The following is a 17,867-nucleotide window of genomic DNA, read 5'->3' as shown; positions in this document are numbered from 1 at the left end:
GTGAAAATAGCCGCTCATAGTCTCGTCGATTCATGATGGTTAGCGCTGATCCTGTATCCAATTCCATTTTAACTTGGGACCCTGCTATCGTGAGAGTGACCCAAATGGTTCGGTGATCCTCTTTTGCGATTACATTGTGAAGTTTGAGACAGCTTAGTCTCCTGTTTCCGGATTCACTATCGCTCATCTGGTCTTCGGAACTACTGTCCGTCATCTTTTGTACTTTCTTGTACGGTTCCTTAGTAGCCTTTTTGTTGTCGCTGGTCTTCTTCCCAGACCTACAAACTCGTGCAATGTGTCCAATCTTCCCGCATTGTCTGCATATTTTGTCTTTGGACCAGCAGTCCTTCTGGTCATGGTTAGTTCTGCCGCAGCGATAACATTTTGCAAATCCCCATGTCATTTCGTGGGTGCCGTATTCCTGTGGTTTTTGTTGAATTTCTGCAGCTCCCCTGGCTGCTGCTTCATACGATACTGCCACGCTGAAAGCCTTATCTAGCGTCAGCTCTTTTTCTGCGAGTAACTTCTTCTGTGTTCCTTCACTCAGGAGTCCACAGACAAATTTGTCCCATAGGGTATCTGCCAGTCCTGCTCTGAACTGGCAGTGCTTTGATAGCTTGCGTAGTTCCGTAAGATACTCAGCATTGCTCTCGTCTTTGTGCTGAGTTCTCCTGTGGAATTTAAATCTTTCTGCTATCAACAGCGGTGCAGGGTTTAAGTGTTCCTGTAGGACAGCAACAATTTCGTTAAAACTCTTCGCCTTCGGTTTGGCTGGAGTAATCAGGTCCCGCAATAGGCCGTACGTTCTAGCGCCCATTAAGTTTAACAATATCGATGCCTTTTTCCCCTCCGCTATATCGTTTGCCTCGAAATATACCTCGACTCTTTCCACATACGTGGTCCAGTCCGCTAATGTATTATCAAAAGCAGTGATACAGCCAGTCTTCGGCATCTTGCAAATCTAAAATGGCGGCTCCCGTGCTTTGCCTTCTTCCCCGATTTAACAAAATGGCGCCTCCCGTGCTTTGCCTTCTTCCCCGCTGTTGTTAGCGCTGCTTTCCACGGTTTCTTGCGCGTATTCTTTTTCTTTTATTATCTTCCCGTCGTGGAGCGGACCCTCTGGGACACTTCCCTCCCTCTTCTGAGGTCCAAATGCTGCCCAGCTGCGAAGCACCGGCCGCACCCTGTATGCTCCACCCTCTCTCTCTCTCCTTGCTTCCCGACTCGCTGCCCGGCCCCGTTGAAAAGCCACCCGATCGAGCTTCAGCCCGCCGCAGCCCAGGAAGGATCAGAGCACTACCTGCCACCAGCCCGACTAGCTGGGAAACCACGGACCGAGGAACCCAGCCTGGCTCTGGACAATCTCTCCTGCAAGTTTTTAAATCGATGATTGACGGTCGACGCCCGTTTCTCAAGTTTCAATGGCCTCTTTTTTTTTTTCTTCTGGCTCTGACCTTCAACAACATCGTCGGAGCTGCTGCTGAGTTGCAGGTAAGTTCGTTTCTAACTTGTCGCCAGTGTTAAGTCCGTGAATGATTGAGACACGGACTAGCAGGAGAGAAAACAAACAGATCTTTACTGGTGAAAGGCATAAACGAAACTAAACAGAGGCTCTCTAGCGCCTTTTATACAGGGGTGGTCACTGCCAGTACTGCAGTCTGAGACCAGTTATTCTCTTAAAGGTACATACACAACAGCCACCTCTCTCTCCTCCTTTAAGAGGCTCTGTAAAACCTACCTCTTTGACCAAGCTTTTGGTCACCTGTCCTTATATCTCCTTATGTGGCTTGGTGTCAAATTTTGTTTGATAACGCTCCTGTGAGTGTTTTACTATGTTAAAGGTGCTATATAAATGCAAGCTGTTGTGGTTGTTGCTAAATAAATAGACTCACAGACTGCAGTATAGCCACAGCCACTTGACTGACAATTCAAACAGTAGATATTAAATGGATCCAGGCCCGCTTTAATAAAGAGGTTATTTTAGGGAGTTTTTCCAAAACAAAAAGAACATTTTATTGTGGGTTACAGTTTGAAGTGCTTAATAAAAAGGGTACTTTTCAGTGAAATGATTAGCTCCACAGTCTCCATACACAATGCAGATAACAGGGCAAATTAATGAGAACCTTTTCAATCTTGCAAATGCTAATCCATTAAATGTTCATCTAAATGGGTGAGCTTGACAGGTCGTTAGTCATTAACTAACTTACTCGGATTGGTGCAGATGAATAAAGAGCCTGCCCGAGTCTTGAGTAGATATTATTGAGTAGGTTGGCCTATACTCTCTGGAGAGGTGATCTCATTGAAACATATAAGATTCTGAAGGGGATTGACAGGGTAGATGCTGAGAGATTGTTTTCCCTGGCTGGAGTGTCTACAACAAGGAGGTATAGTCTCAGGATAAGGGGTTGGCCATTTAGAGTCATAGGCCTAGAAATTCAGTTGGTAGTGCCAGCCGCTAGCGCCTTAAGAGGGCAATAAGTGGGGCGCGAAGTGGCTAGCGCCCGGGCGCGGCGTGATCTGCGCCTCGCGTGAACTTGAGTGAAGATTTAGCAGCGGCGCAAAACCGCAACGCCCGCTCAGCTGCGCGCGCAGATCCTGACGTCATTTCATGGTGCAATGCCCTTGGTGCGCCCCGAACCGGAACTTCAGTGGTGCCCCCTTCTTTCCGCCTGGCGCTCCCAGCGACTTGTTGAGTGGAATGGTTCCCAGTCGCTGTGGGGCTGGGGGGGCGCTATTTAAAGGGGGCTCTTCCTGCATTCTTTGTGGTAGCCATTTTGGACCACTCCTTCTGTGTGTGAGGGAGAGAGATTTGCAGAGAGACAAAGGGAGAGAGCTTTCTGCTTTGACTCAGCGCTCGCACAGGTACTTCTGGCTTCAGCCCAGAGCTTTGCAGTTGGATTGATTTTTCAGCGCCATAGCCTTGAGTGGCCACATATAATGGGGGCTGCAATGGGTGGAAACGTTGGGTTTCTCCATTGCATTGAGAGGGCTCAGAGACGCCGAGAGAGAGTGCCAATCATGGCCAGACGGAGGAGGGCCAACAGGCGTCGGCACAGGAGGCCTTACCCTCCCAGGGTATACCGCCAGCACTTCTCCTACCTCAACATGTCTGAAGAGCAGTGCATGCGGAGGCTTCGATTCAGAAGGGAGGTGGTCACTGAGATCTGCCACCTGCTTCAGAGAGATCTGCAGCCTCAGCTGAGGAGCAGGACGTCTCTGTCGGTGGCAGTGAAGGTGACAGTGGCTCTCAACTTCTATGCCACCGGCTCCTTCCAATCCACTACTGGGGACACTGCCAATGTCTCCCAGTTCGCGGTGCATTGCTGCATCCACCAGGTCATGAATGCCCTCTACAAAAGGAGACATCAGTACATTTCTTTCCCCATGACCCTGGACAAGCAGCAAGAGCGTGCAATGGGATTTGCAAGAATAGCGGGCTTCCCCATGGTCCAGGGTGCCATTGACTGCATGCATGTGGCTTTGCAGGCACCTCAAGAGAATGCCGAGGATTACCGCAACCGGAAGGGGTTCCATTCGTTGAACGTGCAGTTGGTGTGTGACCACAGGCAGCTCATACTAGCTGTCAATGCCCGCTTTCCAGGCAGCAGCCATGACGCCTTCATCCTGTGCCAGACTTCTGTGGCAGACATTTTCGAAGCCCCGGCTCACCCAGGAGGCTGGCTTCTTGGGGACAAGGGCTATCCTTTGTTCACCTGGCTGATGACCCCGCTCCGTGCACCCACCGCCCCTGCTGAAGAGCGATACAATGACAGCCATCAAGCAACCAGGAACATCATTGAGCACACAATCGGCATGCTAAACCAATGGTTCCGCTGTCTGTACTATTCCGGCGGAGCCCTACAGTACTCGCCTGAGCGAGTCTCCCATTTCATTGTAGCGTGCTGCATGCTACACAACCTGGCTATCCTCAGGACTCAGCCACTGCCAGCAGACATTGGAGGACCACCAGAGGAGGAGGAGGAGGAGGAGCACCAAGACGGGAGGGAGGTACAAAGTGCAAGGGCCGTCCGTCAGCGGCTTATTGCAAGTCGGTTCTAGGCCCCCTCTCAGGGAATGGCTTGTGCCATTGAAAGAGCATGAATGGACCCGCTCCGCAAACCCTGAGCCGGTCAAGGCAACAAATAGTTCAAAGTGCAAACATGCACAATCCGAATAAAGACAATTATTTATTTAACGAACTCTGTACCCTTCCCGCATGACAAACAAATACAGAGAAACCCCCAAAAAAACAGCCAGACACATAAATGGCTCTCACAACCTGGAGACAATGAACAAAAGAGTTAAACAAAAATGACCATGATCCTCGGCCTTCACAAAAAAAAAAACACAACATTTTGCCAGACCTCCTACTTTTTGGCCTGCGAGGGTGAACTGCCTCGCTTGCGAGATTGGCCCCTTCCCGCCCTGCAGCTCCTCCGCAATGGGACCCCAGTGGCTGCAGCAAGGCTGGGTGAAGGCTGCTGAGGGTCAGATAGTGAGTCGGCAGATGCCCTTGGGGGATGGCCTGGACCAGCTCTGGGCCTGGAGGGCCCAGCTGCTGACTGCTCCAACTCTGCTTGGGTGGCAGCAGTCTGTCCTATGGGTGGTGGCAGCTGCAGTGGAGGAGTGACAGTGTTGGCAGGAGGAATGCTGCCAACCTGACAGAGCACAGGCACTCCCTGGTCGGACGAGACACTGGCACTCGCAGGGGGCAGCACTGAAGCATGCGCAGCAATCTGCTGAAGCATTGACTGCTGGCCTGCTGCGGCGCGGTGAGGGCCCTGGCGAATCCTGGCTGATCCAGCAAGGGTGGCAGCAGTTAGTGCTCGTGTGGCCCTGATCTGTGTCTGCATCAAACCAGCCAGTGACTGCATGGCACGACTAAGCACTTGGCTGGAAGCCGCGTGTGCTGCACCAAAGTCCTGCAGACCCCTTGACTGTGCTGCACCGACGTCCTGCTGACTCCATGCCTGTGCTGCCCCGAATTCCTGCAGACTCCTGGCCTGTGCTGCCCCGAATTCCTGTACACTCCTTGCCAGTGACTCTATGGAGTCAGGCATCCTTGCCACTGCAGCCATGAGCTCAGTGTGCCTGCGCTCCGCCTGGGCGCCCATTTCATCAATGAGCCGCACCTCCTCTGCGTTCACTGTAGCAGGACTGGAGGCCACACTCTCCCTCCGGGGAGAAGGCCGCCGAGCTTCCCTACCCCCTAGCGTTGCTGCAGCCCGCTGGGCCCCAGTGCTTCACCCTCCTCAGACCCTTCCCCCCTGCTCCCCTCCAGGGAAGACGTGTCTGCATCATGGCCATAGGCTGCCTTGGCTGAGGGTGGCACTGATGTTCCGGCTTCCTCTTCCTCCTCCTCGCCTTCCGATTCACTCGCAATGCCAGCTTGAGGGCCCGCCTCCTCACCTGGCGAATCAGCATCTGAAAGCAGGGAGGTACAAGAGTTGCTTTAGTGTGAGGACAGGGCGGCAGCGAGGGAGGCATGAGTGCTGCAATGCACTGCATTGGTTTGATAGTGGCAAAGGATGCTGGTGTGAGGCACAAGTGGAAAGAGAGAGGTCAAAAAGGTGATGACCTTACCATTGCTGTCCAGAACAGGGTCGGGATCTCCAGTGGTGACGGGGCCAATCAGCCGGCCTGCCATAATCCGTTTCACTCGCTGCTCCAGATCACTGAGGTCTTTAAGTTCAGAACGACCTCCCCCGGTCCATTGCTGCTGCCTCCTATTGCGGGCCAGCTTGCCCTGCAAGAGAAAGGATGGGCTCTGAGTACAGTGTGAAGCCCTGATCTTGGCTGCACTGCCTCCCATGGTCGAATAGCCCTGACAGTGTCAAGCTCTGATCTTGGCTGCACTGCCTCGCATGGTGGAATAGCCCTGACAGTGTCAAGCCCTGATCTTGGCTGCACTGCCTCCCATGGTCGAATAGCCCTGACAGTGTGTAAAGTGGTGAATATGCATGTGATTTTCATGAGAGTCCCATAGGTGTTGGATGAGGGCTGGGCATTGGGGCTTTCAGGACCCTTTGACCATAAAGTGAGGTGCACATGCAGGGATGAAGAGGATACTGGAAAGGGTACTCACCCTGACAACCCGAGTGAGGTCGTTGAACTTCTTCCTGCATTGCGTTGGGGTCCTATGGACCATGCTGCTGGAGGTCACTCTGTGTGCCACCTCCCTCCAAGCTTTTCTATATTCGCTGGGCAGCGGCCTCCTGCCACGGTCAGGAAAGAGGATAGGTCGCCTGGGCTCCACTGCGCCAACCAGAACCTTCAGGGCCCCCTCACTGAAGCGCTGCGCTCGCTCCCTGGCCTTCTCCATGGTAGTAGGCGTAACGATGTTGCAGCAGGTCTGTCCAGGCCTAGAATCAGGGCTCCAATGTGCAGGGCGTGGCTTCAAGCCAAATCGACCCTCCCCGTTTAAGAGGTGACCGGCACCAGCGTGTCTGCCTTCAATCGCTAACTGGCCGCACCTGTGCTGCGCTGCGCCCGCCCTCGGTGGTAGCGCCTCAGCTCGCCGGCTTAGTGCCTTAGGATAGTCGTGCACTGCCTGCTTTAACGCAGCAACAACCTCTTCGGGCAATGCAACTCAATTTCGGTAAAGGTGGCACTAAGTTGCGCCGGGCGCTAAATTTAGCGCACGCTCGACTGTAGCGGCCCAAACGTGGCGATACTGAATTTCTAGGCCATAGAGTCTTAGGGGGAAAAATTTGGTTGGTTGCGCCACCCATTAGCACCTAAAGAGGTCGAGAAGTAGGGCGCTAACCAACTAGCGCCCGGGCGCAGCGAAACCTGCGCCTCTTCCCAAATTGAGCGGATATTTAGCGCCGGTGCTAAACCGTTGCGCCCGCTCACTGGCGCACGCAGATCATGACGTCATTTCATTGTGCAACGCCCTTGGGGCGCCCTGGACCGGAAATTCAGTGGCGCCCCCCTCCGTTCCGCCTGGCGCTAACAAGGACAGGTTACCTTGAACGTTTCCCAGTCACTGTCGGGCTGGGGGGGTGCTATTTAAAGGGGACTCTTCCTGGATTGTTAGTTTTTGGACCACACCTTCTGTGAGAGAGAGGAGAGCCATTTCTGCAGTAAGCCAGTGCTGGCTGAGGAACTTTAGCCTTCTTAACATTACTTTGCAGTTGGTAAGCTACTCAACCAGCATAACTTTCAGTGCACACTTACTATGGGGGCTGCATTGGATGGGAACGTCGTCTTTCTCAATCATATTGACAGGGCACAGAGACGCAAGGATAGAGTGGCAGGCATGGCCAGATGGAGGAGGGCCTACAGACGTCGGCACATGAGAACTTATGCTGCCAGGGTTTTCCGTCAACAGTTTTCGTTTATCAACATGTCGGAGGAGCAGTGTTTCCGAAGGCTGCGCTTCAGTAAGGAGGTGGTCACTGAGCTCTGCCACCTGCTTCAGCCAGATCTGCAGCCTCAACTAAGGTGCAGGACATCTCTGTCGGTGGCTGTGAAGATCACTGTGGCTCTAAACTTCTATGCCAGTGGCTCCTTTCAGGCTGCTACTGGGGACATTGCCAACATCTCACAGTTCGCGGTGCATTGCTGCATCCGTCAAGTGACTAATGCCCTCTTTAAAAGGAGACGGCAGTACATCTCCTTCCCAATGACCCCGGACAAGCAGCAAGAGCGCGCAGAGGGCTTCGCAAGGATAGCAGGCTTCCCAATGGTGCAGGGCGCCATTGACTGCACGCGGAGGATTTCCGCAACCGAAAGGGGTTCCATTCTTTGAATGTGCAGCTGGTCTGTGACCACCGACAGCTGATACTCGCTGTCAATGCCCACTTTCCAGGCAGCAGCCACGATGCCTTAATCCTGCGCCAGACTTCTGTGGCAGACCTTTTCGAAGCCCCGGCTCACCCAGGAGGCTGGCTTCTCGGGGACAAGGGCTATCCTCTGTGCCCCTGGCTGATGACCCCGTTCCGTTCGCCCAGCACCCCTGCTGAAGAACGTTACAATGGGAGCCATCAAGCGACCAGGAACATCATTGAGCACACAATCGGCGTGCTGAAGCAACGGTTCCGCTGCCTGGACCATTCTGGAGGAGCCCTTCAGTACTCACCTGAGCGAGTCTCCCACTTCGTGGTTGTGTGTTGCATGCTGCATAACCTGGCAATCCTCAGGACCCAGCCAATGCCACCAGACGTTGAAGCACCAGCAGAGGAGGAGGAGGAGGAGGAGGAGCACCAAGACGGGAGGGAGGCACAAACTGCAAGGGCCGTCCGTCAGAGGCTTATAGCAAGTCGCTTCTAGGCCCCTCTGAGGGAATGCTTTCTGCCATTCCAAGAACATGAATGGAACCGTTCTGCTACCCCTAAGCCGGTCAAGGCAAAAATTAGTGCAAAGAACAGACATGGACATTGTGAATAAATATACTTCTTTATTTAACAAAATGTGTATCCTTCCCACATGACAAAGCAATGGAAACAAACAGCAAAACAAACAGACTGCCACATAACTGTCTCTCACACCCTGGAGACAATGTCCAAAACATAACTGTCTCTCACACCCTGGGGACAATGTCCAAAACATAACTGTCTCTCACACCCTGAAGTCAATGTCCAAAACATAACCAACATTCAGACCAGCATCCTCGGCCTTGAATGAAAGAAATAACATAATTTAGCAGCATCTTCTACTTTTTGCCCCTCGATGGTGATCTGCTTCCCTTGCGGAATTGCCCCCTTCCCGCCCTGCAGCTCCTCCGTAATGGGACCCCAGTGGCTGCAGCAAGGCTGGGGGAGGCCTGCTGACTGTCCGAAACTGAGACCGCAGATGCCCTTGAGGTACGGCCTGGACCAGCTCTGGGCCTGGAGGGCCCGGCTGCTGACTGCTCCAACTCCGCATGGGCGGAAGCAGTCTGTCCTACAGGTGGTGGCAGCTGCAGTGGAGAAGTGCCAGTGGTGGCATCAGGAATGCTGTCATCCTGAGAGCGGACAGCAGCTCCCTGGTTGGCCGACACACTGGCACTCTGACGGGACAGCACCGCAACATGCGCAGCAATCGGCTGGTGCACAGATTGCTGGCCTGCTGTGGCGCGGCGAGGGCCCCGGGGAATCCTGCCCGATCCAGTGAGGGTGGCAGCAGTCAGTGCTCGCGTGGCCTCAATCTGCGTCTGCATGAGACCAGCCACTGACTGCGTGGCAGCACTCAGCACTTGCGTGGCAGGTGCCAGTGCTTCGCCGAAGTCCTGGAGAATCCTTGCCAGCGCTGCGCTCTCTCCCTGGCCCTCTCCATATTGATGCAGTTGTCGACGCCACAGGTAGGTTCCCGCCGAGTTTGAGGCCTACGAGGCACAGGGTGCGGCTGGAGATGATAATCAAAATCCGCCCCTTTAAGAGCTGGCCGGCGGCAGCATGTCTGGCTGAAATCGATAATTGACAGCACCTGCGCTGCGCCCGCCCGCGGAGAAATTGCATCACGCCGCCGGGTTAGCACCTTAAGACTATCGTGCAGCACCTGATTTAGCGCTGCAATCACCTTCAGGGGCGCAGCTACCCAATATCGCTCGAGGTGGTGATAAATTGCGCCTGGCGCTTAACTTTGCGCACCGCCAATACTAGTGCCCAAATGGGGCGATACCGAATTTCTCCCCCTTAGAGTCATAACAGCACACAAGGAGGCCATTCAGCCCATCGAGTCCATGCCGGCTCTCTGTAGAACAATCCAGTCAGTCCCATTCCCCCGCTTTATCTCCGTAGCCCTGCAAGTTTATTTCCCTCAAGTGCCTATCCAGTCTCCCCTTGAAAACATTGAGTGTCTCCGCTTCCACCAGTTCCGTCGGCAGCGAGTTCCAGGTCCTCACCACTCGCTGCATAAAAAAGTTTTTCCTCACATCCCCCCTGTATCTCTTGCCCAAAACCTTAAATCTGTGTCCCCTAGTCCTTGTACCATCAACTAGTGGGAACAGACATTCCCCGTCTAGCCTATCCAAACCCATCATAATCTTGTACACCTCTATCAAATCACCCCGCAACCTCCTTTGCTGTAATGAAAACAAATCCAAATTCTCCAACCTGTCCTTGGAACGAAGATCCCCCATCCCCGGAACCATTCTAGTAAATCACCTCTGCACCCTTTCAAGGGCCTTCACATCCTTCCTAATGTGTGGTGACCAGAACAGGATGCAATACTCCAGTTGTAGCCTAACCAGCGCTTTATAAAGGTTCAGCGTAACTTCTCTACTTCTGTACTCAATACCTCTATTTATGAAGCCCAAGATCCCATATGCTTTGTTAACCACTCTCTCAATATGTCCTGCCACCTTCAGGGACCTATGCACATTAACTCCCAGGTCCCTCTGTCCCTGCACACTCTTTAAAACTGTGCCATTAAGTGTATATTGCCTCTCCCTGTTCCTCCTGCCAAAATGCATCACCTCACACTTCTCTGTATTAAATTCCATCTGCCACTTGTCTGCCCATTCTGCTAGCCTTTCTATGTCCTGTTGCAGTCGATTGGCTTCATCCTCACTTTTTGCAACACCCCCAAGTTTGATGTCATTGGCAAATTTAGAAATTCTACTCTGTATTCCAATATCCAGGTCATTTATATATATCAGTGGCCCCAGCACTGACCCTTGGGGAACACCACTGTCTACCATCCTCCAGTCTGATAAACGGCCATTTACCACAACTTGCTGTTTTCTGTCCTTAAGCCAATTCTAAGACTGAGATGAGGAGGAATTTCTTCACTCAGAGGGTTGTGAATCTTTGGAATTCTCTACCCAAAAGGGCTGTGGAATCTGAGTCGTTGAGTCTATTCAAGACTGAGATCGATAGATTTTTGGACTCCAGGGGAATCAGGGGATATGGAGATTGGGCGGGAAAGTGGAGTTGAGGTTGAAGATCAGCCATGATCTTATTGAATGGTGGAGCAGGCTCGAGGGGCCGTATGGCCGACTCCTGCTCCTAATTCTAATTTTCTTATGTTCTTATGAGTTTTCTAAATAGTTGTATATCTTTAATGTGCTCTGTACAATAGCCTCCACGTGAAGTGCATCTGTGGAGAGATGAAGGTAGGTCGAGAGTTTCTGGTCGATGACCTTTCACCTCGATCAGATCATCCTTCAATCTGCTAAACTCAAGGAAATTCAAGCCAAGTTTACGCATCCTGTCCTCCTAATATAACTCTCTAAGCCCCTGTATTGTCAGATGTGAAGTCCTTCGGGTGAAATGTTAATCCGTGGCTCCGTCTGCCTGTTCAGGTGGATGTTAAACATTCCACGGCACTATTCGAAGACAAGCAGGATTCCGGTCTAGCATTGCTCCCTCGACCAGCGCTACCAAAAGTGGATTAAGTGGCAATCCATTGCTACTTCTGGGATCTTACTGTGTGAAAAACGGCGACCATGTTTGCTTTCTCAGAACAGTCGCTACACCTTGAATATAAAGCTCAACGAGATCATGGAACCAAAGCAGTATCAGCCTAAAAAGGAGGCCATTAGGCTCATCGTACCTGTGTCAGTACTAGTTCTTCAACTGGAGCTAGCTGCTCCAATCCTGCTCTTTCCCCATATTCTTTTATATCATTCCTTTTCCAATTCTTATCCAACGAAGGTCGTTGTAATCTCTCCTTCAATAGCCACTTGTGTTCAAGCATTCCTTACTCTTATAACCGTCTGTACAAATAAAATTCATCTAAACTTTTGCAACATGGAGTCATAGAGTTATACAGCACAGAAAGAGGCCCTTCGGCCTATCGTGTCCGCGCCGGCCATCAAGCCCTGTCTATTCTAATGCCATTTTCCAGCGCTTGGTCCGTAGCCTTGTATGCTACGGCGTTTCAAGTGCTCATCTAAATCATTCTTGAATGTTGTGAGGGTTCCTGCCTCTACCACCCTTTCAGGCAGTGAGTTCCAGGTTCCAACCACCCTCTGGGTGAAAAGTTTTTCCTCAAATCCCCTCTAAACCTCCTGCCCCTTACCTTGAAACTGTGCCCCCTGGTTGTTGACCCCTCTACTAAGGGGAAAAGTTCCTTTCTACCTACCCTATCTATGCCCCTCATAATTTTGTACACCTCAATCAGGTCCCCCCTCAGCCTTCTCTGCTCTAAGGAAAACAACCCCAGCCTGTCCAGTCTCTCTTCATTGCTGAAGCGCTCCAGCCCAGGTAACATCCTGGTGAATCTCCTCTGCACCATCTCCAACGCAATCACATCCTTCCTATAGTGTGGCGACCAGAACTGCACACAGTATTCCAGCTGTGGCCTAACTAGCGTTTTGTACAGCTCCATCATAACCTCCCTGCTCTTATATTCTATGCCTCGGCTAATGAAGGCAAGTATCCCATATGCCTTTTTAACCACCTTATCTGCCAGTCCTGCTGCCTTCAGGGATCTATGTACATGCACACCAAGGTCCCTCTGATCCTCTGTCCTTCCTAGGGTCCTACCATTCATTGTGTATTCTGTGCCTTGTTAGTCCTCCCAAAATGCATCACCTCACACTTTTTAGGGTTAAATTCCATTTGCCACTGTTCTGCCCATCTGACCAACCCGTCTATATCGTCCTGTAGCCTGAGGCTTCCCTCCTCACTATTTACCACTCCACTAATTTCCGTGTCATCTGCGAACTTACTGATCATACCTCCTACATTCATATCTAAATCATTAATGTACACTACAAACAGCAAAGGACCCAGCACCGATCCCTGCAGTACACCACTGGACACAGGCTTCCAGTCACAAAAACAACCTTCGACCATCACCCTCTGCCTCCTGCCACTAAGCCAATTTTGGATCCAATGTGCCAAATTGCCCTGGATCCCATGGGCTCTTACCTTCTTGACCAGTCTCCCATGCGGGACTTTGTCAAAAGCCTTACTGAAGTCCATGTAGACTACATCAACTGCACTACCCTCACACACGCACACACCAAGTCACCCCCTTGAAAAATTCAATCAAATTGGTAAGACATGATCTCCCCCTGACAAAGCCATGCTGACTATCCTTGATTAATCCTTGCTCCAAGTGGAGACAAATTCTGTACCTCAGAATTTTTTCCAATAATTTCCCTACCACTGATGTAAGGCTCACTGGCCTGTAATTCCCTGGTTTATCCCTATTACCCTTCTTGAATAATGGTACTACGTTAGCTTTCCTCCAGTCCTCTGGCACCTCCCCTGTGGCCAGAGAGGTTCTGAAAATTTGTGTCAGAGCCCCTGCAATCTCCTCCCTTGCCTCACACAGCAGCCTGGGATACATCTCGTCTGGGCCTGGGGATTTATCCACATTTAAGCCCGTTCAAACCGCTAGTGCCTCCTCCCTCTCAATACAAATTTGTTCAAGTATATCACAATCCTCCTGCCTGATATCTATGCCTACATCGTCCTTCTCCATAGTGAACACAGATGCAAAATATTCATTTAAAACCTCACCTACATCTTCCGGCTCTACACACAGATTGCTACTTTTGTTCCTAATGGACCCTACTGTTTCCCTGGTTATCCTCTTGCCCTTAATATACTTATAAAACACCTTGGGATTTTCCTTTATTTTGCCTGCCAGTGTTTTTTCATGCCCCCTCTTCGCTCTCCTAATTTATTTTTTAATACCCCCCTGCACTTTCTATACTCCTCTAGGGCTTCGACTGTTTTTAGTCCTTTGTATCTGCCAAAAGCCTCCCTTTTTTTCCTAATCCATTCTTGTATATCCCTTGACATCCAGGGTTCCCTGGGCTTGTTGGTCCCACCCTTGACCTTTACGGGAACGTGTTGGCGTTGTACTCTCTCTATTTCCTTTCTGAAAGACTCCCACTGCTCTGATGTGGATTTTCCTACAAGTATCTGATCCCAGTCGACTTTGGCCAGATCCTGCCTTATCATATTGAAATCAGCCTTCCCCCAATTTAGAACCTTTATTTCCAGTCCATCTTTGTCCTTTTCCATGACTACCTTAAATCTCACCAAATTATGGTCACTGTCACCAAAATGCTCTCCTACTGACACTTCTGCCACTTGCCCGGCTACATTCCCTAGAATTAGGTCCAGTACCGCCCCCTCTCTTGTAGGACTTTCTACATGCTGGCTCAAAAAGCTCTCCTGGATGCACTTTAAGAATTCTGCACCCTCTAAGCCTTTCACACTCTGACTATCCCAGTTAATATTGGGGAAGTTGAAATCCCCTACTATTATTACCCTATTATTTCTACACTTCTCTGAGATTTGCCTACATATCTGTTCCTCTATCTCCCCCTGACTGTTTGGGGGCCTATAGTACACTCCCAGCAAAATGCTTGCCCCCTTTTTGTTTTTAAGTTCTACCCATATGGCCTCATTAGAGGAACCTGTTAAGATATCATCCTTCCTTACAGCAGCAATTGACTCCTCGATTAATATTGCGACACCCCCTCCTCTTTTACACCCCCCTCTGTCTCCCCTGAAGGTTCTATACCCCGGAATATTGAGCTGCCAGTCCTGCCCCCCCCTCAACTATGTCTCTGTGATAGCAACAATATCATACTCCCATGTGTTCATCAACACCTTCAATTCATCTGCCTTACTCGCAAGACTCCTTGCATTAAAATAAATGCCATCCAGCCTTGCCATATTCCCTTGTGCCGTTACATATTTGCTCTGCCTTCCAGGCTGACTTGTTTTTTCCTCTATATTTGGCTGTGCATCACCCCCTACTATAGCTCTACTCCGTATCCCATCCCCCTGCCAAGTTAGTTTAACCCCCCCCAACAGTACTAGCAAACCTCCCCGCAAGGGTGTTGGTCCCGTTCCGGTTCAGGTGCAACCCGTCTGACTTGTACAGGTCCCACCTTCCCCAGAAGCAGACCCAGTAATCCAGGAAACTAAAGCCTTCCCTCCTGCACCAGCTCTTTAGCCACGCATTCATCTGCTCTATCCTCCTATTCCTATACTCACTAGCACGTGGCACTGGGAGTAATCCAGAGATTACAACCTTTGAGGTCCTGCTTTTTAATCTGCCAGTTCTGATGAAAGGTCATCGACCTGAGACGCTAACCCTACGATCCTACCTTCACAGATGCTGCCTGACCCACTGAGTGTTTCCAGCATCTTCCGTTTTAACTTGGGTCACTGCTGTGCACTCCTGGGGCAATTAGAGGTTAATTGTTGCTCAGCAGGTGCTCAGGTCAATTTGAGGTCAGACTTGACTTTTTGCTAATATATTTTTGAAAAATGTGACGCAGAAATTTTCATGAGAGACATCTCCAGTGAGGCAGGTAAGTCTCAAAGTGACCAATGTTCTGAATGCACTGCCAATGGGACATCGCGCCCAGAAAATGGCACACCGTCCACGATTTTCTGACCATTACGCCAGGGCACAGAAACGTGGTTATGTTGCTGGATTAATAATGCAGAAAACGTGAGTGCAAATCCCACCCTGGCAATTCTGGGTGAGGAGTGGGGCCCGCAGGGAGCGTTGGTCAGGAAATTGTGGGCCCGAGGCCGTCAATTTTCTGGGCAGCCATGCATTGAAATGGATTGACCTCACGGTATGCAGGCCCTCAACTTCCCCAAGTGCCCGATTGGGGGAAAGCAGCCCTGTTGTTTTGTTCCACATCCATTTGTTCCCCTGCTCTCTTGTGCTACCGAGCTCAAATCTATGGAGCCAGGAGGACAAGAAGCCCTTGCTTTCCACTAGATAAAACAACTCCTCCTGCCCCGTCCCCCCTATTCCCCCCATGGTCGGCTGACTGGTTTTTATTTGCTGCTCCGTAGGTTGGGAAGTGGGAAGCGAAGAGGCTGACGATGAAGTACCACGTCTGGCCCCGGTACTACTTGTTCTCGGAGTCGGAGGAGGAAGATGACCACTTGAGCATCGTCACACTGGAGGAGGCGCCCTTCGTCATCGTGGAGGATGTCGACTCCCTGAGTGGAACGTGCATGAGGAACACAGTGCCCTGCAGGAAGCAAGTTAGACCCCTGTAGGTTTGGGCTGTCCTGCCCCACTTTGATTTTTGAACGACGCCTCACAATGTGGTGCAGACACGTGGGTAATAACACAGGTGCTGAGTATCGGGCTGTACAATGAGCGGCCATTTTATACTACTGCCAAGGTGAACCTCTACCCCATTGGACCCCAGGCTCTGCATTGAGAGGAGGAACCTATTTATATTTTTTAAAGTACCTTTCAATTGGTCCCACATAAAGTATATGATGACATTATCATAGAACAGAGGCACTTACGCAATCCAGATTAAATCAAGGGAATTGTAATGCAATTAAATTTCCCATTAGATGTCACATGAGTCTACTAGAATCGCTTATCTCCCTGCAGCCAATCTGCACAAATGTGAGCTTTGGTTGTCCTAATTTTCTCATCAGATCTATTATCCCTGAAGATAGTAGCATAGTCCCCGTGAAATGCAGACAGATTGGAGAGGCTTCTGCCCCCAGGAACACTTAACAACTGAGAGGCTGTTTCACCCAACAGAAATGTCATTGAAACAGAGGAACATAGGGAATGCTAGATGAAAAAAGACCTAGTTGGCCTTCTACCATCCTGGTAGTCACATGATACAAAAATAAATGGAGTTGTTGTCTAATCACGGCAATCAATCTCTATCAATTAGTCTACAACAGACCCCAGACATGACACGAGGAAACCCCCAGTGGTGGAGAGCTTTGGAACCATAAATCCGAAGGCACTTATTCCTCCCCAGTCATGCTGCACTTACCACATATCTCAAATTACTCAAATTACAAAATGTTATTTTCTAAAGGAAATCTAATTTGCATTTGAATGAATCAGTACTAATTGCTTCCATTGTGTCCCAAGGGAGCCTGTTCCATAGATTGACCACTCGCGCACTGAAATATTGTTCCTGTAAATTAGTTACAACACTTCAAGTGCAGGCCGTATCCCCTGGTTCTACTGTATTGAACAAGGTGAAATAGTCATGGTCTACATTATATAGTTCCTTTGGAGTCCTTAAAACAGCAATCATATCGCTGCATTGATCTCAACCATTCTGCCAGCTTACAACTTTGAGCCAAATTTTCCTCTACTTGCTATATTTAGTGAGAATAGACATGAGTCTAAAATGGGGAACATCGTTTTATGCTCACGATTATAATTCGAGTTCCCTAGCTATACTTCTGGCTGACTTTTTGTCTCTAGTGATCTGGATAAATTGACTGAGATAGCATGCCAGAGGACTAGCAATTGCCCTGTTGCCACAGCATGATGCTTCACTGGGCCGATCACCCTGACTTGATGCCCACTTTGCAAGGTGGTAAATGTCGCACTGTCATACCGTTGCGTTCAGGCTAAAAATGATAGTTGAATTTATTCAAAAACTGAGATAATTACACAGAAGCAAAACACGCAGCAAAAAGGAAACTGTCGGTGCGATGGATGGGAATTTCCTCGGAGCCGTTGAAATTTCACCACGAATGCAGTGGAAGCTGCGTTAAAGGCACTATATAAATGCAAGTTGTTGTTGCAGCCCCGTTTACGCATTCCCCTGCACTTGGGGCACAGTTATGGCACTGGCGCGAGAGCAGCTCCAAGGAAATTCCCCCACAATATTTGATTCACTCAATACATAAACTGTTTCAAAGCTATAACAGGACCGGAATCTTTTCTGAAAATATTTTCTGAACTGAATTTCTGATGAATTGTTATGTGGGAATGACTCCACAGAGTCACTTTTTGGCTGCCTTCACTGAACTAGACAATGCAGGGAACCAAAGGTCTTAAGATAGATATCCAGATATATTTTCTTTCCTTTGAGTTGGAGAAGGCTCATTTGAAGAACAAACACAACTTTTCGATGTCTCGGCAAACAAGATGTTAATCATCTCAAACACTTAAAGAGATAAGATGCCGACAGTCTTTCTCTGGTTGCTGGGTGGATTTGTTTGCTTCTGGCA

At 50.1% G+C, this 17,867-nt stretch overlaps 1 protein-coding gene across 1 annotated transcript in view; it reads left to right on the top strand.

Moving 5' to 3' along the window:
* The window catches only part of LOC147099438 (glutamate receptor ionotropic, NMDA 2B-like), a 763,081-nt gene that overhangs the window by 708,658 nt on the left and 36,556 nt on the right, over positions 1-17,867 (top strand). Inside the window, exon 4 of the mRNA XM_085969586.1 lies at positions 15,711-15,916. Coding sequence (XP_085825712.1) covers positions 15,711-15,916 — 206 coding nt within the window. The remainder of the gene's footprint in view (positions 1-15,710; positions 15,917-17,867) is intronic.

The sequence above is a fragment of the Somniosus microcephalus genome, chromosome 28 (genome assembly GCF_052327205.1).
Source record: "Somniosus microcephalus isolate GS21.2 chromosome 28, FLI_Smic_1.0, whole genome shotgun sequence".
NCBI classification, from domain to species: Eukaryota; Metazoa; Chordata; class Chondrichthyes; order Squaliformes; family Somniosidae; genus Somniosus; species Somniosus microcephalus.
This window is presented reverse-complemented; position numbering and strand designations above follow the sequence as displayed.